This window comes from Trichomonas vaginalis, chromosome V (assembly GCF_026262505.1).
Source record: "Trichomonas vaginalis G3 chromosome V, whole genome shotgun sequence".
NCBI lineage: Eukaryota > Parabasalia > Trichomonadida > Trichomonadidae > Trichomonas > Trichomonas vaginalis.
This window is the reverse complement of record NC_067207.1, coordinates 5,377,666-5,398,354: the sequence shown is the minus strand read 5'-3', so window position 1 is coordinate 5,398,354 and position 20,689 is coordinate 5,377,666. Positions and strand designations below refer to the sequence as shown.

General features: G+C 34.1%; 6 protein-coding genes and 6 pseudogenes across 12 annotated transcripts, besides 1 other annotated feature; 5 read left to right on the top strand and 7 right to left on the bottom strand.

Moving 5' to 3' along the window:
* Positions 1-2,220: 2,220 nt before the first annotated feature.
* TVAGG3_0282840 (protein of unknown function, DUF4106 family) lies at positions 2,221-2,473 on the top strand (the record flags this gene model as incomplete). The annotated part of the gene is made up of 1 exon (XM_051228912.1): positions 2,221-2,473. A coding segment is annotated over one exon (253 nt), but the record flags the coding sequence as incomplete, so codon positions are not given.
* A 1,542-nt stretch (positions 2,474-4,015) lies between these two features.
* Positions 4,016-20,639: a mobile genetic element.
* Positions 6,007-6,492, top strand: TVAGG3_0282830 (protein of unknown function, DUF4106 family; the record flags this gene model as incomplete). The annotated part of the gene is made up of 1 exon (XM_051228911.1): positions 6,007-6,492. A coding segment is annotated over one exon (486 nt), but the record flags the coding sequence as incomplete, so codon positions are not given.
* TVAGG3_0282820 lies at positions 7,764-8,608 on the top strand (annotated as a pseudogene). The gene has a single exon. A coding segment is annotated over exon 1 (845 nt).
* On the top strand, positions 10,004-10,693 carry TVAGG3_0282810 (annotated as a pseudogene). The gene has a single exon. A coding segment is annotated over exon 1 (690 nt).
* Positions 10,709-11,528, bottom strand: TVAGG3_0282800 (annotated as a pseudogene). Its single transcript has one exon. A coding segment is annotated over exon 1 (820 nt).
* On the bottom strand, positions 11,770-12,132 carry TVAGG3_0282790 (KilA, N-terminal/APSES-type HTH, DNA-binding family; the record flags this gene model as incomplete). Its single annotated transcript, XM_051228910.1, has 1 exon — positions 11,770-12,132. The coding sequence occupies one exon, from the start codon at positions 12,130-12,132 to the stop codon at positions 11,770-11,772; it is 363 nt and encodes a 120-aa protein (XP_051098640.1).
* Positions 12,894-13,644, bottom strand: TVAGG3_0282780 (annotated as a pseudogene). The gene has a single exon. A coding segment is annotated over exon 1 (751 nt).
* TVAGG3_0282770 lies at positions 15,020-15,605 on the bottom strand (annotated as a pseudogene). The gene has a single exon. A coding segment is annotated over exon 1 (586 nt).
* TVAGG3_0282760 (uncharacterized protein) lies at positions 16,870-17,148 on the bottom strand (the record flags this gene model as incomplete). Its single annotated transcript, XM_051228909.1, has 1 exon — positions 16,870-17,148. A coding segment is annotated over one exon (279 nt), but the record flags the coding sequence as incomplete, so codon positions are not given.
* On the bottom strand, positions 17,193-17,417 carry TVAGG3_0282750 (phage tail repeat-like family; the record flags this gene model as incomplete). The annotated part of the gene is made up of 1 exon (XM_051228908.1): positions 17,193-17,417. One exon carries the CDS (start codon positions 17,415-17,417, stop codon positions 17,193-17,195), a length of 225 nt encoding a protein of 74 aa, XP_051098638.1.
* TVAGG3_0282740 (uncharacterized protein) lies at positions 17,796-17,948 on the bottom strand (the record flags this gene model as incomplete). Its single annotated transcript, XM_051228907.1, has 1 exon — positions 17,796-17,948. The coding sequence occupies one exon, from the start codon at positions 17,946-17,948 to the stop codon at positions 17,796-17,798; it is 153 nt and encodes a 50-aa protein (XP_051098637.1).
* On the top strand, positions 18,836-19,347 carry TVAGG3_0282730 (annotated as a pseudogene). Its single transcript has one exon. A coding segment is annotated over exon 1 (512 nt).
* Positions 20,640-20,689: the final 50 nt, after the last annotated feature.

Genomic DNA, 20,689 nt, shown 5'->3' with positions numbered 1-20,689 from the left:
TAATTTAAATCATATTGCAGTGATACCCTCGCGTTGAGATAAGAACAAGATTACACATGCTAAAACCCCACATTAAAAATCGAAATTTTGCAACTCCAAAATGCAACGACAGAATTCCTCGTAATTTTGGTTTTTTACTTACCTTATGATACATATTCAAATGACTTGAATATAGAAAAAGTTACTAAGATTTGAGGAAATTATTGCAATAAGAAATAAAAAGTCGGTTTTATTATATAAGTTACTTATGAATTAAAATGACCTCTACAATTAGTGTACAGTGCCTCACATAATCTTTGGATATTTCTGATTTCAAATTTATACATTTTGATTGGAATATTCATAACTCAAATCTAGATGATAGTTACTACATTTATGCGAATACAGTACGTCTCCATTCATCTATTTACTTGTTGTTGTTGAAATAAAAACGTTATTATTTTACTATCTTGAAATAAGAATTTTGTTATAGTATTAATATTTTTATCAACAATGATGGCATTACATCAACTCTTAAATGACATTTTATCAAATATGATATCAAAATCAAAAATTAGATGTTTTTTATGAGTAAAAATGTGTTAATTTGACGATTTGAACAATTATACAATACTTTTATTTTCCAAATTTTTTTTGAAATTGATTTTTTCAAGAGAAAAATCAAATTTTTGATTTTCATTTTTGAATTTTTTTTGGAATTTTGAATTGATCAATTAAGCAGAATGAGTTATGGGAATGCTTTATACATCTCACAGTGTGATGAATTAAAGACGAATCTTAAAAAATTATTTAAAATCACAAATATCATCCTTATTATCATTTGTTTCAAAAAAGATAGTACTAAGTATTGATAAACCATGATCTATATTAGTAAAATACTTGAATAAAAAGTGTAAAAGAGTTTTTATTCATTTTTATATTAGATTTAAACGAAAACCTGTTTCATATTAATATCCTAGTCGAGAGATGAGATTTTATTCGTATTTGTTAGCATTCAGTAGAGATTCTAATCTTGAATTTTAAATTACTTACTTAAAATTATTAATAAATGTGAGGTTTTGCTTCGATTTCTGATTAATTTGATTAAATTGTCTCGACATGCATCTTGAATAATATCGTTTCTTGAGGAACTCCAAGATTTTCAAGAGACTTCTTGCGATTTTTGATAAATGATAAGAACTCTCATTTACGAAAAAATGGTTTATTGAATATAAAATATTTCTGTAATGACTCATTTTCATTATACTATTTTCAGTCAAATCCTCAAAAGTTAATATTCAAATCTCTTATTTAGCTGAGAAACTGGATACTACATAATGGATCATATTCATGTAAGATGGAAATGGTATAGTTACATTCAAAAGCTCCAATAATACTTCAATTTAAAATACAGAATATGAATATTGATTTTTACTTCTATTTGAAATTACATTTAAAAAAAAAAAAAAAAAAAAAAAAAAAAGGTAGTGGGGCCTCCAGGCACTTCGTGCCTTCTAGCCCTGAGGATGTTTGGTATAATGAAGTTTTTTTTTTCTTGGGATGGCCTTCCAGGCACTTCGTGCCTTCTAGCCCATAAAAAGTTTAGTATAAATGAAGTTTTTATTCGGAAAACCTTCTTCTGGGTCGAAAAACATTATATAATGTGTCGCTTTTCACAAATTATATATGTTTTCATGTTTTGTCATGATTTCATCGTAAATGTTTTGTCATGACTTCATCGTAAATGTTTTGTCATGATTTCATCGTAAATGTTTTGTCATGATTTCATCGTAAATGTTTTGTCAAGACTTCTTCGTAAATGTTTTGTCAAGATTTCATCGTAAATGTTTTGTCAAGACTTCTTCGTAAATGTTTTGTCAAGATTTCATCGTAAATGTTTTGTCAAGATTTCATCGTAAATGTTTTGTCAAGATTTCATCGTAAATGTTTTGTCAAGACTTCTTCGTAAATGTTTTGTCAAACATGAACGTAAATGTTTTGTCAAGATTTCATCGTAAATGTTTTGTCAAGACTTCTTCGTAAATGTTTTGTCAAGACTTCTTCGTAAATGTTTTGTCAAGACTTCTTCGTAAATGTTTTGTCAAGACTTCTTCGTCATAGGCACGGAGATAGGACGGTTATTTTACAAAACTGACAACACTTTCACCGAGTAGTTTTTTGTGCTGAACAAAAAGTGTCATATAAACATCTGTCAAAAACCGCTTTTTAACTTCACTTAAAATGCCACGTAAGCTACGTAAGAATATACGTAAGAGGAAGAGAGCATTGAAACATCCAATAGTAAAACTGACACCACAACAACAGTTGCAACAACAAATTATGAATGACCCCACTATGTTGCAACAAATGTCAAGCAACCCTATGCTTTTAAACCGAGTTATTGGTGCACAGAGTGGAGGTTTAAGAGCGGCACTTTTAGCGAAAATGGCAGGCTATGGTGGAGCTGCAGACGGAACAGCTTATAACCCTCAAAGTCAAATGAATTTGAGTTCACTCAAAAATCAAATAACAGATGTCAAAAAGTCAAACATAGACATACAGAAACAAATAAGTGAAAACGAAAAGAAACTAGAATATGACAGACACACAAAGAAACTCAATGAGTTAAACGTAGAGAAAAAGAAGAAAGAAGAACAACTGAAAGAACTAAGTACAGAGGAATATGCGAAAGAAGTGTCAGAAAAAGCAGCAGAAGTAGCAAAAATGGAACAAGATGTTATAAATTTGAAAAACCATACTACTCAATATAAAGTACTGAAAGATGAAGAAATCAAACAAAAAGCCCTGAAGACATATATGGATAGCGATGAGTATAAAAAAGAAGTTGAAGCAAATGTAAAGGCAGAAAAACTTTTACAGTTGCAAAACCAAACCGTACAGTATGAAAACTTAGCACAAGAAAGTAAAAATAACGACGCAGCCATGCAAAAGGCAATGAAAAGCGCAGAATATATAAAAGCTAAAAATGACTGGTTAGATGCCCAAGCCAACGCTAAAGCAGCCCAACTTATAGGGTCAATAAGGACAAAAATACAAGCGGATGAAGACAGTTCAAATGAAGCTTTAATGAATGCTGACTTTAAGAACGCCTTCGAAGCTCTTCATAGTAAGGTGAAACTAGTGAACGACTTCTCATCTGGAAAGAAACTGAAGTCTGAAGGTTTCGACAACGAGTTAAGAGAAGTAGCACAAAATATGACGAAAATAACAGATGCAGCAACGAGACAGGCAGTTCAAAGTGCCTATGACGCCGTTAGAGCAACTGTTGTGGAAAGTCAAGAAAAAGAGTTACAACAGACCAAAACAGACCTAGTAAATGCTTTCTTAAGAACGAAAAGTCAGGTAGGACATTATGCTGCAGATGGAACATATGTGCCAGCTGGTGGAACTTATATACCAGCTGGTGGAACATATGTGCCAGCTGGTGGAACTTATATACCACCAGATGAGGTACAAGAAACTCCACAGGAAGAAGTTCAGATACAACCAGACATGGAAGAAATAGTTCAGCAACAACAGCTAGAAGAGCCTGAAGGAAACAAACAAGTCCCTCCTTTGGAAACTAACAGAAATAAATGACGCAAGACTGAAACATTGGGTAAAAGCTTTCCCATTCACAAAGATATTATTGGTAACATGGAAAGAAAACCAGAATGGCTACAAAAACATATATTTGGAAACGAGCTTATTCCATATGGACAAGCTCTGTTTGAAGAGCTTGAACCGGAAACTCAGGAAAGAGTCATGCAAACAATACGCGAAGACTCAAATACAAACTATGACAAAATCTTTCTAGGATATAGGTTACCTGAGTTGGGCGACCAGAGCCCAAAGGCAAAAAGGACATGGGAAATTACAACATACTAGGTGAACATGAGGCAAAGATGCAACAACTTGAAGCAGAGGGCAAGTTACCAAAAGCGACACCAAAGAAGAAGAGTAGAACAAAGTAAAGCTTGGTCCGAGTGGGTTCTATTATGATATATAAATCCAACTATTCTATATTTTTACCCATATGAAATGTACGCCGCTCAGAATATAACGCCAACAGTTTTGGATGCCATGAACGGAAATGTTTCCGAATGGTATAACGAATGCGACAATGCCATTAGAAGGTCAGAAATAGTTCCTGGAACTTACGAATATACAACTGCTGTTTCTTATGGAAACGTAGGTGAGTTTGGAGAAGGTTCTTCAACAACAGTAGATATTGCTTGCGACAGGTTTCATATTATTTCTATTGACAACTCATTCTTATACGTGGAACAAGACATTGAAATAAAACCTTCTGCAAGTTGTCTGACAAGAAAGGTTGCAATGGAATTTTCTATGTCGGATACCAATATGCTCCAGAAGTTTTCATGGGATATAAGATATATTCTAACTCTGACTTAGTTCAAACAGTAACATGGGCAAACTATGAATTGGTTCGCTTTGAGAAACTCAGTACAACCACAAGCTAGAGAACAAACAGACCAGTATGCAAATATTGAGAAAATAAAGACTTGACCTAACGTTCCAGGAGTTTATGTTAACCTTTCTGTTCAGATGGAACTGCTGCCACTAAAGTAAAACTGAAACTTAGAGTTCCTTTGTCATCTTTCCTCATCTTCAGGTTTTTTAAGATACTTGCCAAACTGGGCAGTAAAAATTTCTATCGAACTTACTCCAAGCAAAAATAACTTAGTCATTGCACCAACACAAGACCCATTCAGCATTACTGTAGCTGGAACTGGTGGAGCCAAGTTCTGTGACTTTTGCAAAGACAAAGTTGACTTAGACTTTGGTTTCTCAAACTTCAACAATGAAGTAAACTATTATTTCAATGCTGCTGGAACTGCTTGGACCCAGTTAAGTTCACATGCAAAAAGTTTGAATGCAAGAGAATAGAAAGCAGACTTGCAGTCTATATGTTGGACCCAGATATTTCAAATGCTTTAGCTGCCAAATATATTGCAGTTCCACTTATGTTCCCTATACACCAAATATCTGTCAAAGACTTTGCAGGTGAAGTTGGAAACCAAAGTGCTGACACAGTGACCCGGGGCAAGAACAGATATTGCTTTAACAACTGCAATGAAACATGCAGATACTATGTTTGTACTGTTCAGAAGAACTATAAATGACTATTCTTGTTTCTACAACCCCGGTATTAATATCATATAAACATAGATGGCAAATATTATCCAAGAGAAGAATATTCTACAGTTGAGGATATGAGGTCATACAACTTGACATTAGATGCTATGAACTTTAACAACAACCTCACAACAACCATTAACCCTGAATGCAAAGTTCTATTATGCCATATGTGAAAGTATGGACTCATACAGGAGGTCAAAAAACTCAATATACAAATGGAGACCGTTCAAACTTTTGGCTTGGCATTCCATTTGCTGACTCAGAAGACTTTATGGGTGGTATTTCAACTGTTGGTACAGTTCAAATACAATATACTGGTGACAGAGACGGTCCAGAGAACTGAGAGAGCAAAGAAGTAGTTTACAAAACCAATAGCACTTTTCACGGAAGATGCTCTTTTGAAGATTCGTTCGATGAAACCTGCTGGGGCTCCTCAGATTGGCATAACGACAGCTTCCATCGAGCAGATTTTGGCAGCAGGTCAGTAAGTTGTTCTTGAACTGACTTCTCTCCGTCAAATATTGACAGTACGCCAGTTTTGACATAATATTGTAAGATAAACTTACCTTTAGAAATATCTGTAAGTTTTGTTGTTATATTTTTGTCAACGTCAAGAACTTTCACCATCTCGGTTATACCAACTTTCTTTGCTTTATGAAAATATTTAGGTTCAGCAAAGACTGCTATTCTATAACATTTTCCATTGTTTGTGTAAAGAACTATTCTGTCAATGTATTTGTATTGTTTGTGAGTATAAACTTTGTTCTGCTTCAATTCGAAGAGATACTCGAATACGTCCATCTTTTTATTCTAAGTAAAATGTCATTTCCGAAAAATAGAAGCGTAAGTGTTTCAAAAGGTTTAATGGCGGTGGCAGATGTGAAGTTAAATTCACCAACTCAAACAAACAGTCAAAGTGTTGTTGTCAATGTCAAAGACAGAGATGTTGAAGTGGGGAAACCATACGAGGACGAAGATGGTATAACAATTGTTCCTGTAAAAGAACAACCAACATATCCTGAAGTTAGCAGAGACTTAAGTTCTGTTGCAGATATTCGAAACGACTACCAACAACTGAAAGACAAACTTCAAACTCAGGAGAAGATTTGTCAAGCTTTAAGTATAATGTTAAACTTGGTCGAACACAACCCTGTAAAAGTGAACTCATATGTCATTGCACCTCATGAAGTCTTGAAAGAACTATTGAAACTTTTGACAGAGGCAGACGATATAAACATCAAAGAAATAGAACCCGACATTAGTTGCTGTGGTGTTTCATATAATGTCATTGACAAGATATACGTTATGAAAGGAGGTGAAACGTTGAACTTAAAGTATAGTTTCCCAGACGTTATAAAATATTTGACGACCACAACATTTCATTAAAATTTATTTGCTAAGTAAAAATGTCAAAACTTCTTGAAAGATGTTTGAAGAAAAATAATATAGACTTTATTTCATGTAAAGGACTTTACACACTTTTGAACGATATGAAAGACCCTGTTTTGTTTGTTCGTGTAGACAAAGGAAAGTTCTATGTCTTTACAAAATATTTGAACTTCTTAGACAGAGAACTTCAAGAAACGCCATGTGAAAGTTTAGATGAAGTTTTCTCCACTTTCAGAAAAACTTTTAAATATATATAAATGGCAGAAGATATAATGGTTTATACTATTACGACTAAAACCCCGAGTCATATAATTCTATAACAACAAACTTACAAAGTCCTCAGGACGATATTGTAAACTAAACCTTAAACACAATGACGACTAAAGCCTGTTTTTGCTCTTTTGACACCAGAAGACTTTATTGTTGTGAATGGTAAAAAATACTCCTTTGAAGATACTTACTCAGATATACCACCAACAGGTTTTGTTGACTTATTTAATACTTTAAGTACGGGTGTAACATGTGCTGCAACTAGAGCAGGTTTCATTATGTTTGGATGTCCGACTGAGTTTACTATAAACGATATGAGCTATAATACAAAACTTATTTCTGGTTTTTTACTACCAACAGTTTCCTATAACAGGAAAAGGTGTCATACAAGGAATGTTCTATTCCATTGACATTAAGCACACCAATCTTATATATTGTTTCAAACTTAGGTTTCAAAGTGTTATTCGAATGTCGACAGAAACTATTTGACCAAAAGATACTTATGGTATAAACAATACTTTCCTCTGCTGGTTTGCCTATTGTTCATTCCGAATGCAGAATTTTCAACCTTAGTGAACTCAAACACTTTGGCAAGTATAACGTTGACATTAGTTGACGCAAACTTTGTTCCTGTAAAACTTTTATGTCCTATGTATTTGTCATGACGGCAGAAAGTTTCGAATTGGAAGATGCAACTGGTGAAAGTATTGTATTACAAGAACAACTTCAACAACAAATAGCTCAAGAACAACAAATGCAACAAATGGAACAATGCAACAACAAAGTCAAGAATAAAAAAAATATTTTTTTTTATTTTTATAAAAATGTACAGAATAGATGTTTCAGATTTTTATGACTTCCAAGCATTCAGAAATATGTGTCCATTTCGAGACTATAACAAAGCAGTCGAGAATTTGAAACGTTTAGTCATTTATGTCGACTCTGCCCCAGAATGTTATGTTATGAAAGAATGGGATGTAAGTCTTTAACAAACCAAGAGCAACAATAGTTTCAGAACAAGAATGTAGACAGAAACTTAAGAAAATAAAAGTCGTACAAGTTGGCATGAAGATGTTAGATGCTTGGGATATCTTATTGTCAAAGTTAGAAGATTTTTCAGTTCGAGGTATAAAGTTCTATACACCTTCTCCAAACTTCTATTCTATCTTCACTGGATATAAATATGAACAAGTAGAATGGAAAGAAAATATTATAGAAGCTTGGTTAGACCATGTCAAAGAAATTATATGCAATGGAAACGAAAGAGTCTATGAGTATATCTTATGTTGGTTTGCAAACATCTTACAACATCCAAGTGCTAAAAATGAAACTGCTCTCATTATAATTGGAAAACAAGGAACAGGTAAGAACACATTCTTTACAGATATCTTATGCAAACTGTTAGAGGGCTATTCGAACCCGAATATGACAAACATAGAAAACATCTGCGGTAAATTTAACTCCTCAATAGAGAATATGAAACTTATAGTTTGCAATGAACTTCAAAGTATAGATACAACAAAAGTTTTGAACTCAGATGCTTTGAAGAGTCTTATAACAGACAAAGTTGGCGTTGTTGAAAGAAAGTATAAAGACTCAAGAGTTTGTGAGAATGTTGCAAACTTCATTATGGTTTCAAACAATACTGTTCCGATGAAGTTAGAAAGTTCTGACAGAAGATATGTAGTTGTCAGAACGTCAATTCTCATATGCAAGATACAGAATATTTTGACGACTTAGCAGAAACTTTGACATCTGACTTTTACAACCACTTGTTCTCATATTTTATGACATTAGATATTTCTAAGTTCAATCCAAGACAAATTCCACATACCGAAGAGAGACAAACATTGTTAGAAGCAAACAAGAGTGTATATGAATGTTCATAGATGAAACTGACTTTGTGTCATTAGATGAAAGGTCATTGTACGATTCGTATAAAACAATATTGTCAAGAATATGGTTATATGACAGCGTCTAAACGAACATTCTTGGCAAATGTCAAAAGTCTTTTAGACGTACAGAATGGTGTATATACAAAGAAAAAATTTTTATGAGTAAATTTAAAAAAAAAATATTTTTTTATCCGATAGAAAAGATGGCAAAATTCATCTCAGTAAATAAGTACATGTCAGGACTTAAAGAAGAACTAGAACCCATTCACATATTTGAATGTTTACTTCTACCTTTTGAAAAGTCTTCATTCAGCAAAGTTTGGAACATCGAACCAGTTAAGTTTGCGATTGTGACTAAAAATGGTGCGAAATTTGAAGACTTAGACATAGAAGGTTTGTTAACAGTCAAAGAAAGTTTTGACAGAAGGTTTTCAAACCTTAAAGAAGGCAAAGCATACAAACTTGTTATACCTTATGAACCAAAGAAAGCAGACGACTATGAATATTATGAGTCTAAGATAGTTGAAGTTCAAGGTAAATTGGGTAAAAAGATTTTAGAGTCTAAGCCAGTGTTTGCTCCTAAAGAGGAAGAGAACATTGACATTGACCCAGAAATGTTCTAAAAATAAAATTTTATTTTTACATGTCATATCTCCCCTTCTCTGGAACTGGTTCAGGTTCTTTCTTCTCTCTTCTACTTTCTTTTCTTTCTTTCTTCTCTTCTTCTTCTTCTCTGGTGGATTATGTCAAATTTGGCGCAACCATATTTATGTAAAAGTTCTTTGTCCTTTAATAGCTCATCTATTCTGTTTTCTATTTCATCTTCAAGAACAGCGCATGTGTCTTCTTTGCATTCTAAGAAGTTTTGTTGGACTTCATCTCTCAAGAGGCGTCATCTCTGTCAACAAGTCTGTCATTGACAAATTTTAAGACTGCTCTGCTTAATGTTTTATGGTTCTTGTCATATTCCCAGAAACAGAACTTTAGAACAAATTCACCTTTCTTGTTTACACTATGTAAGATTTTATGGTCGACAGATGTTTTGCTGTCGAAAAGCTTGTCTCGAATATAGATAGCGAAATCGCTAGACATTTTCTAAAAGATAAAAATTTTAATTTTTCTAAAAATATTTAGAAAAAAAGTTTGCTTGACATTGACAAGAAATTTGAGAATGTTTTAAACAAGAACAAGAGGAAGTTAGAAAATGCTCAGATAAAGCCTATACATGACAAGTCTTATTTGCTCAAATGGTATAACAGGTCTAATTGCACCACCTGGGTCGGGTAAGACTTTCACTTATCTTTAAAATGGCTGCACAACAACAAGAACTAAGATGAGAAGAACCCATTCTATGAGTTAGTTGTTATTTGTAGTACTTCTGGTCAATTTGACCAAACCGTCAATTCGTTCAAAGATATTATAAAGAAGTCTAAGTTAGTATGTATAAAGATACTGAGTTGTTAGATTGGATAAAGAAGTACCAAAGAAGAGTTTTGAAGTACATGCTATAAATGAGTATATAAATTCTAAGTTTAAAGACCCAAATGAGGAAATGCAGAGAATATTAGAGAAAAACACTTCAGAAACAAACAGAAAGAGATAGAATACATTTCGAAGAAATTGCAATCTTACGATTGGAAGACTTACCCTCATAGATGTCTTCTTATCTTAGATGACTTTGCTTCTCATCCTTGCTTAAGAATAGAGAACAAGATATGTGTCGAATTCTTAGAAGCTCAGACACTTTAACATTTCAGTCGTAATATGTGTACAGACAGCAAAGAGTTTAAGTAAGGATGTAAAAGAATACTGACTGACATTATACTTTTCCCCGGATTGCCGAAGACGATTTCATGGAACTTATGAAAGAGTCCATGGCAGGTAAGTTTGACAGACATGAACTATGGGAGAAGTATAAAGTCATACAAGACCCTCATACTTCTTTCAGAATTCATATCTACGCGAACAAAGTTCAAATTGTAAAAAGTCAAGCGTAAAAATAAAGAGTTCATTTACTCTGCTTGTTTGAAGTTGTCAAAATACTCTTTTTTTTCCTTTAACAATGGCAAATCTTCTTTGAAGGTAAGAATTGTACAACCTTTAATATCATAGTGTGTTTGAGGTAACGTATCTTGAACTATTTGTTTCACATCTTCATTTGGGGTCATTGAAATCGGTAAGTTTTCGCGATAGAACCAATTTCTGTCAGATTTGTAAATCTTAGCAAGGTCGTAAAAGCTTTTTTGTTCTTCTGACTAAATGCAACATAACCATATCTCTGTCTTCTTCATTTTCCATCTCTTCAGTATAAATCATATACTTATAGTTCTTTCCTTTCCTTTTGGTACCGAACGTGGTATTCTTTTCTGAATTTTTGTCTTTTGCTTCAATGACTTCATCTTTTGCATGAAGTTTTCTTTTCCATATCTTCACGTTCTTGTCTATGAATTTCATCTAACATCATGAAAATATAACAAGCATAACGAGGTGAAGCCCACATTGCTACGGCATTTACTAAAAGTCTATGAACATAATATCCTTTCAAACAAGGAGCCAAATTCTTGCGATTTTCGAATGGAATCTCTTCCCTCGGTTTTCCGAGGGAAGCAAACATATGAGGAAATTCTTCTAAAAGTTCTTTTGTCTGTTGGTTTTCAAACCAATGATATGCTTGCTTTGTAGAACGAAGAGCGTTCAAATACTTTGCATTTGGTACATATCGTCTTTGACCGAACGAATGAGACGTAACTGTTTGTTATACTGTATGTACTCGTATTCTTCATTTATAGCTTCATGGACTATAACTGTTGTTGTGTTCTCTGTTGTTGACATATCTGTCTTTACATACAAAATAAAAAATAAATAAAAATAAAACTAACTTTATTTTTTCTGTCTTAAGGAAACTCATGATTTTTGTGCTGAATTCAATAAAAATATAATTTAGGGTAGAAGGTTAGATCTAACCTCCTTTCTACCCTCTTTTCTACCCCAGTTATTTTATAAACGTTTTACATGGTAAACGTTATTTTTTAAATTTTGTGAAAACTCAACGGTTTGACACATGCCCTAAAAATTATAGTTCATCTAACATCATGTAAACATGCCATGCATAACGAGGAGAAGCCCACATTGCAACTGCATTTACAAGAAGTCTATGTACATACCAACCTCTTAAATTTATTGGCAAATTTTTACGATTTTCATGTGTTTTATGCAAGGCCGATAAAAGTCGGTCTAGAGAAATTTCACTGTTTTCATGAGTTTTAGGCGACCCCGAAGGAAGTCGGTCTCGCTGTTCTTCACTGTTTTCAGAAAAAAGTCGGTCTCGCTGTGCTTCACTCAAAAGTTCTTGTGTGCTTTGGTTTTTGAACCAGTCGTCTGCGTGTTTAGTGTCTGGAGCAAAACATGCTGTCAAAATACTTTGCATTTGGTACATATCGTCTTTGACCGAACGAATGAGACGGAGTTGTTGTTAAACTGTATGTACTCATATTCTTCATTTATAGCTTCATGGACTATAACTGTTGTTGTGTTCTCTGTTTTGACATATCTGTCTTTACATACAAAATAAAAAAAAATATTTTATAAAAAATTAGCGTTATTTTCTGACTTTCACAAAAGACCAAAAAATAAACGCTTTACATGTATTTCAGCAACTTCGTCAAATAATTTTATAGCTTTATCTATCTCATCTACTTCAAACGTTTCTTTACCTTTTATGGGAGCACCATACATTTTCTCAAACTTTTCAAGTAGTTCTGTTCTGCAGCTCTCATATCATTAACCAACACAACCTTGACTCTATTGACTGTACTGTCATATCTTAGAGTTATATTATATGTTCTTCCTATCTTATATCTTTTTGTATTGAAGTCCTTCGGTTTCTGAACGATGTAAAGTAAGCCTTCACTGCAACGTTCCGTATTGAATGAACCATATGTTATGAAGTTATATCCAACAACTGGGTCTAACCATAACAAAAACTATTGGTATAAGACTTTTGTCTATAAGATATGCTGCAGTTCCATAGAATTTTACCGATATCATAAGCTCAGGATTCTTGTCAAAAATTTTCTGAGTAGAAGCAATTTTAACCCAGTGGTTTGTTTCTTTTCAAATGGAGATAAAATGTCTGACAAAGAATATTTGTTGTATTCTCTTTGAGTATCTTACGTTTAAATCACCTATTCTAACCACTTTGGTGTCATTGTCTATCTTTCCAACTGTTTCAAAACTGAATGTTTGACATATCTTTCTTTAAGTCTGCATATCGTTTTCTCATACGTTCTATCTCTTTGACGGAGTAGTTATATCTCCTCATTGCTGCTTTACATTTAGAAACATTGCGGATTCATTCTTTGCGTTATATTCTGAAACCTTACCAGCTAAAACAACTAAAGCGTCAATTGCTTCTCTTCATCTCAAACATAGCGGGTCTTATTTGTTCATTCCATACCTTACCTCTTCTATCTTTATCTCTTATCTGCCATACACATTTTGCAACTAACGAAACAAAGTTGATCGTAGGTCTTAAACTCCCCAGATTTATATATGTCAGAAACATTTTATATACCATGTCGCAATCTTTGTCCATAACCTTATGGTTGCAATGAAATCCTAGAAACTCATAGTTTACCTTTCGTATGAACTTCTTTATTTCTACTGAGTCAGTTGCTTTGACTTCTATTTCGTCGAATTCAGGAATAGTGAGCTTTTGTTGCTGAATTTCAGGCAATTTGGGTAAATGGTCGATGAGGTCCTGCATTTCATAAAGATACTGTTCATTTGTTTCATCTTTCGCACTACAGTCTAAATTACTTGTTAAAAGTTCTTGCTTTATCTTCTGGATTTCTGTTTCGAAAGTATATGAAGAAGAATGAAGCTTTTCATCTCTACTAACATAGATGTTGGATTCATGACTAAAGAGTTTGGTGCTGTTTGCTAACATGTTCTTACAATAAAAATAAAAAATATTTTTTAAAAAACTAACTTTATTTTTATTTCGGGAAAATTCATGAAAATTCAAGAGGGTAGAAATGAGGGTAGAAAAGAGGTTAGATCTAACCTTCTACCCTAAATTATATTTTTGCTGAATTCATGAGTTTTGGTTGAAAGAATACGGTGGAGCCAAAAGTGGCTCGACCTCAAAACAAGCATTTTGTGAAGAATAATACAAAATTCAACGGGTGAGAAAAAAGGTGAAAAAACAGGTGAGATCTCACCTTCTACCCTAAACATTATTTTTGTGCTATGTTTTCTGTATAAAATTCATGAAAATTCAAGAGGTGAGAAAAAAGGTGAAAAAACAGGTGAGATCTCACCTCTTCACCTAAAAGTATTTTTCAATACTTTTTCAGCACTTTTCCGTAGTTATATATGAAAGACAATTCGAGATAAAAGTCATAGTACAATGGAATAATATGTTGCACACCATTTGTTGTGAACCAAACTTGAAAGTCAGAGAAACTGTTACTAGGTGGTTCGTAGAATTTAGAAGCAAAGTCATAAAAGTCCCTTACCAATACATAGAAAACTATTGTTGCTTGAACTGAAACTTGCATGACACATAACATTTTGAGGGTCAAACACGTTTCTATAAACTGTCAAATCTGCTGTGGAAGTATAAATTTAAATGGACCATCTGGTGGTAATGGTTCGTTCTGGTTTAGTAACCGAAGAAATTGTGCCCAAGAACGTTTGTCTACTTCCCAAAATAAAAACTCTGTATCTCTTGGAGGGTTAATTTCAATCTTTTGAAATGAAACGGTGGAGTTCATCTTGTCATATTCTAGTTTCAGATAGTATGTTCCATTTAGTAAAGAGTCGTATTTTTCTTGAATTCCCAATAATATTTGTTCATTTGAGTTTGAAAGTCATTTAGAGTTTTCTCAAGACTTTCGTCTGAACGAACTGTAAAGATTCTCATTTCGTCAAATTTGTCTATTAGACCATCAGAACCTTTTATACTGCCCATGAAAATATACTGCGAACATAAATGCGTTAGTCTATTTGAAAAAAAAACTCTTCTAAATCCTATTGCCTTTGCATCTGAAGGACTTTGAAGCCAACGAATTGGATAGTCAAACCTGTATGCTCGGGATGAAATTTCTTCATCTGATATTGTCCTACCAGCATTTGTAAAGATATAGTCTAACGGTTTTGTATCTGCTACTTTTTGTTCTTTGTTTTTCAACCTGAAGCATTTAATATATGTAAAAATATATTGTTTTAAAAATAGTATGCCATTTCATATTTCTCATCTAACAAACAAGTTTCCCAACGGTCTTCTCCAACAAACTCAGCGTACATTTCAAATAAATTTTTTATTTCATGCAATGTTTTATTTCTGTGCCGTCTTCAAGTATGCCCAGTACTTACGCTTGGAGAGGACATGAACTTCAGAAAATACCTTTATCTAGCTTAAAACAGCCCATTTTTCACCGACCATTCCCATTTCAATGAGTTTGTTGTATCCTTCTTCGTTTCGTCATGAGTGCGTCAATTTCTCATAGTAACCACAACTTTCGATTTGACTTCGGAGAAGAATTTGTTGTAGTTGTCAAGGACTGCCTTTGCGAACTGAGGGTAAGACCAATGTTCGACAATAGGTTTTAATGTGGTTACTAAGCCACTTTGACCTTGAGTGAATTCGTACTTCAAAACAAAAGGAGAAAACCTTTCAACAAAGTTGTCGACCTTCTCATAATGTTTACTCTTCATCTCTTGAGGTTTTTAATGGAATATCCCCATGTCGAATTCATAAGCAATTTGAGTGTCATTGCAAGTTTGGGGTTTGAAGCTTTCCTAATATCATACAGTTGTTGTATGACTTTTCCAACTGTATAGTTCCTTCCCGGGAACTCACATCTTCGTTTGGAATTCCAGTCGGAATATATTGACAAACCTCATGTATGCAGCGTTAAGGTCGACATAGTATATATTCTTTTCATCTGAGTCGAACTTGTCGCAACCAATTGGTCCAGTTTGTGGAAATTCAAGTGAGTCTCTTATCTTCTGAGAAACTTCTCCTGTTATCTCATAAACATCGTCGAAGCAACCTGTTTCATATAAAACCTTCTGACCTAACTCAGATGCTCTCCAATACAATTTGACGTCAATTGGATGTCTCAATGGAAGTTTGTTTATAGCATCTTGAAGTTCTTGCAACCTCATTGGAAGTTCTTCTGGTTCAGGTTGGTATCCGAACAATCCAACTCCTTTTGGAATTGTGTACTTCTTTTGTACTAGAACTTTGTCTGGAACAACTTTTGGTCTTGCCTAACAATGAAAAGTTTGTTTCGTCTTTTGGTACAAAAGTTTCTGTCAGCTTGTCATCTGGAATTGGTTCCAACAAACCTTTCTCGAAAAGAATGTTTACAGCTCTGACAATGTTGCACTTGCCTTTTCCGAACAATGGTTTGTAAGACTTTCGTTCAGCATGAAGTGGTTGTGGACATTGCAATCTTCAACCATGGTAAATTGAATCAACAACATAGTCGTCATGTGAAGAACCTTTAGCTGTAGGTATGTTGACTCGGATATTGACATTTGCCAACGGTGCAATTTTTGCCAATTGACCTCTGAGAATGTACCTTGTCTTCACACATGACTCAAGATACTTCATCTTCTCATCTGTAACAAGACCAGAGTTCCTGAGACATGTAAGAATGCAAGGTTCATTGACAATTGTTTCAATTGAATTGTAAATTCCATACCTTGTCAAGTCAATGTCAGACTTATTTATGAACGGGAAGTATCCAGCATGTTGTCTGACTGCTTGAGGGTTAGGTTGGTACCATTCGAACTTGACACTTGCAATTCCTTCAATTGCATTCAAAATGTCTGAGTCGGAGTCAAACATTTGTTCTCTCTTTGTAGTCTTGAAAGCGTCAAGAAGTTTTGCAGCTGTTTGTTCATTGCCATTTGCATAGTAAATGTGACCATCCAAATCTGTTATGGTCAATCTGAGATTGTATCCTTTCTTATTTCCGTCTTGTATGGCAGCAAGTACACCATGAAGCCTTCTCTTTCCTTCGTCAAAGTTTACTGTAAAGGTTCGACCAGATGTAATTTGACTTCTAACTTCACGATACTTTTCATATGCATATCTTGTTCTTTCCATGGGAGCATGACCATCCTCTGCACTACCTTTTTTCCTTCTCAAAGGATGCAATTGTTCGTCATGTTTCCAGTAGAATCTGGCAAAGCCGTCGTGTCCTTCAACTTGAGGTTCACTAACATCGAAAGGCATGTCCATAAGACGTTCTTCTTCTAACCTCTCTAGTCTGTTTGGATAATTTGCACGTGCTGTTTCCAAATCCATTTCGTAGCGAAGACCAGCCAGTTTGTCATAGACTTTTATGGGTCTTCCCTTCCTATATTTAAAATTCTTCGAAACTCTCCAACCATATCTTTGTAACTCTGCTTTTATTCTAGCAGACTTTCTATCCATTCTATATGGGGCATTTTTATAAAATAAAAAAAATGTTTTTTTCTTTACTTAACATAACCGCCTGCTGCCATAAGTCTTTGACGCCAACCCATACCAGCTAATGAAGGTTGACTTGGTTTAGTTTGGAAACTAAACTTTGGTTTTGGTTTATCTTCAGTTTTTGGTTTTTCTTCTTCTATCGGTTTTTCGTCACTTTTCGGTTCCTCTGACTTTACCTCACCTGCAGGAACAGTTGTGTCGTCAACATCTTCATAAATATCATATGCCATTTGTTTTTGTTTTCCTTTCAACTTTTTGTGTTTGTTGTAAAGTTTAGAATATTTCGACTCTAAGTCAATGAGATGTTCTATAATGAACTGTTTGGTCAGTGAAGTAAACTTTTCCATCTGTTGTCTCGAAAGCTCCTTCAGACTTCAATATTTTATTTGTGAGAGTCTGTTTCTTTTTTGAGATACTAGCCGTTCCATTTCTATGAAAAGTGACTTTGTAGTTAGGGTTTGTATTTCCAGACCTGGCACTTTCTATTATTGAATTTTTCTCTTCATCTGTAAGTTCTTTGACAGGTTTTGACAATGGTTCTGAACTTTTTGTTTGTGGTGTCAAATACCGTTTCAACTTCTTCGGTCATTTCATCTCAGTAAAAAATTTTAGTTTGGTTTGTTTTCAACTGGTTGTTTAGGTTTTTTAAGTCGGTCTAAAACTTCCTGAGGTATAGGAAGAACTTGACAAACACGTTGTGTAACTGCTGGAAGCCGACAAATCCATCTTGAACCCATTTGTCTCAATGCTGTATTGTTCATTTCATCTCAGTAAAAAACTTTACATTCCCCACGTTTGAGGCGGTTGAGGTTGGTTATTGTTTACCCATTGTTGTGCATGGTTATATCCTCTGTTAAAGAATCTTTCACCTTGGTCCATATAGTGTCCTGCTTGGTTATAGTAGTCATTTGCTTTGTTATAATAGTTTCCTGCTTGTCTTCCTACATTGTCCATCCATCCTTGAACTTTTCCTCTTGTTTCAGGATTTGGAATAAGATTTGTTGCATCTCGTGCTACATCCCAACCTTTCTGTACAGTTTGTATAATAGGTTGTGCTTTCTCTTTCAGTATACCTAATGTACTCAAAATCTTCCTTCCAACTCCAAATACACCTCTGGCTATTGTTCCAACTGCGGCAAAAATCTGGATGCAACTCCTGCTAATGCGCCAAATAAAACCCATTTTCTTATGGGTTAAAAAATGACGAATCCAAACAAGGACCCCTATGTTTCTAAAGCGACAAAGAAAGCACTCATGGTAAAAATCTTTAGTTCAACACCAAATGCTTGGTTTATGGATATCTTGGAAAACATTCCGAGGTATAGAGAAGATGGACCACCATACTGGCTAATATTTGTCGGTCAAAACACAAGATACTGTGAAGCCATACCATTATGGTCCAAAAATATTTTAGATGTGAAAACTGCTTTGACAATATTCGTTGACAAATACCATCCAACAAAACTGACATCTGACTGTGAAAGTTCTTTCAAATCAGATGATGTAAAAAACTATCTGCGTTCAAAAAATGTAAACCAATATTTCATTGTCGACCAAAACCATTCTGCTCTTGGTGTCATTGACGGATGTATAAAAATGTTAAGAGACTTAAACCAACCACAAGGTGGTGAAGCAAATGAAATGTCATATGACGACAAATATAGACACTTCTCCATGGCAAAGATGAGACAAGTTTTAAATATTTACAATAGCCGTAAACAAAAAGGTTTGGGAAACCACTCCCCCGAAGAAATGAAAAACAACCCTGACTTAGAGAAAGACTATATATTTAATAATTTAGTCAAAAGAGACAAACAAGAAAGAATGCCGGGCTTCAAACTTCAGAAAGGTGACAAAGTAAAAATAGAAATACCTAAACGCGACCCATATGAAAATACTATTGACTATGACAACAATGGGAACCCGACAGGTACTCACATTCGTGTTCGTAAAAATAGAAGAAAGTATACAAGAGAATATTATGAAGTTTTAGGCAAACATGGCAAAATGTACAGACTGCAAGCAGAAGATAAAACTACTATTGTCAGACCTCGTTTCAAACTTGTCAAAGTTCAAGGTGGTATACTTTCAAAGACAGTTCCTAACAAATATAAGACAACTCCTGACGAATATGCTAAAGAAGTTGAAAATGACGACTAAGCAATTCTATACCATGCGTAAACTGTCATGTAAGGTGGCATGTATTCTTTACTTTGTCCCGTTGTTTGCGTATATCCTGAAACGAAATGTGTATGGTTTCCTTCTCCCTGAGTGTCACTCCAGTAACAATTTATAGCAAACTTAACGTTGTCTTTAACATCATATCCTTTACCTTTTGTCATTCCTGACCAATCCCAATATCTATGCTTATGCCAACCTGCTTGAGATGTACTTAAATCTATGTAGTGACTATGTGCAGGTAAATTTTCACCTGAAATCGTTTTACTTCCACCTGTTTCCTTTGAAGAGTTTGCACAATACAAAAACCTGTCGACTATTTGTTCCCATGCCCCAACACCAAACATTACTTGAGGACCTCTTGCTTCCATAGATGTATAAATAGAACCTACTGGGTTCATTAAATCAAACATATGAGACATTATAGGATTGTCTCTTTTGAACTTAAAATATAGTGTAACTATTTCTGGTTTCTTCTGGTTTGTGTCAGAATATTTTTTATAATATAATCTTATGTTTTCAGGGTAGGTACAGTCTTGACTATAATATTTATTTCTGTCATCTTCATAATAGTATACTATTCTCGTTTTTTCTATTGCATTATATCTTTTATATCTATAATATTCTAAATATAATGTTTGCTTTTTTGGGTCTACATGTGCGTCAACACCATAGTCATAATAATATGGTGCTGGAGCTGGGTCAGGCAATGTCATATCTGTCATTTCATAAACTCTTAAATATTTCTTTTGTTCGTCTCCATATAAGTTTAAGTAGCAGTTGTTGTCTAATGGAACTTTAACTTGTGTACCATTATTCTTTATATAGCCTACATACATTTCATTGTTATTTTTCGGAATGAGTTTATACCGTATACCATTTTTTAAGGAGTGTACAAACTCCCATCTAAAATATTTGTTTTCTTCATTGACAGAAAAGTCACCAACAATAGTTTCAATATTTTTCGTTGTTCCTATCAAACTTTGGTATATTTCATTGACATATGTTTTATCTGCTTTCTTTTCAAGGCTAACGTTTAAGTCTGTTATTTCAGAAGATGTATGTGTATGTCCAACGTCACTTTTCCTGTTTAAGGTTTCTTGTAAGTTTGTAATATTTGCAATGGTATGTGTATGTCCAACGTCACTTTTACTGTTTAAGGTTTCTTGTAAGTTTGTAATATTTGCAATGGTATGTGTATGTCCAACGGCACTTTTACTGTTTAAGGTTTCTTGTAAGTCTGTTATTTCAGATATAGAATGTGTATGAGTCTTTTTAGAATATTCGTTTTCAGCTCTTGTCACTTCACTTGACATTTTATTGT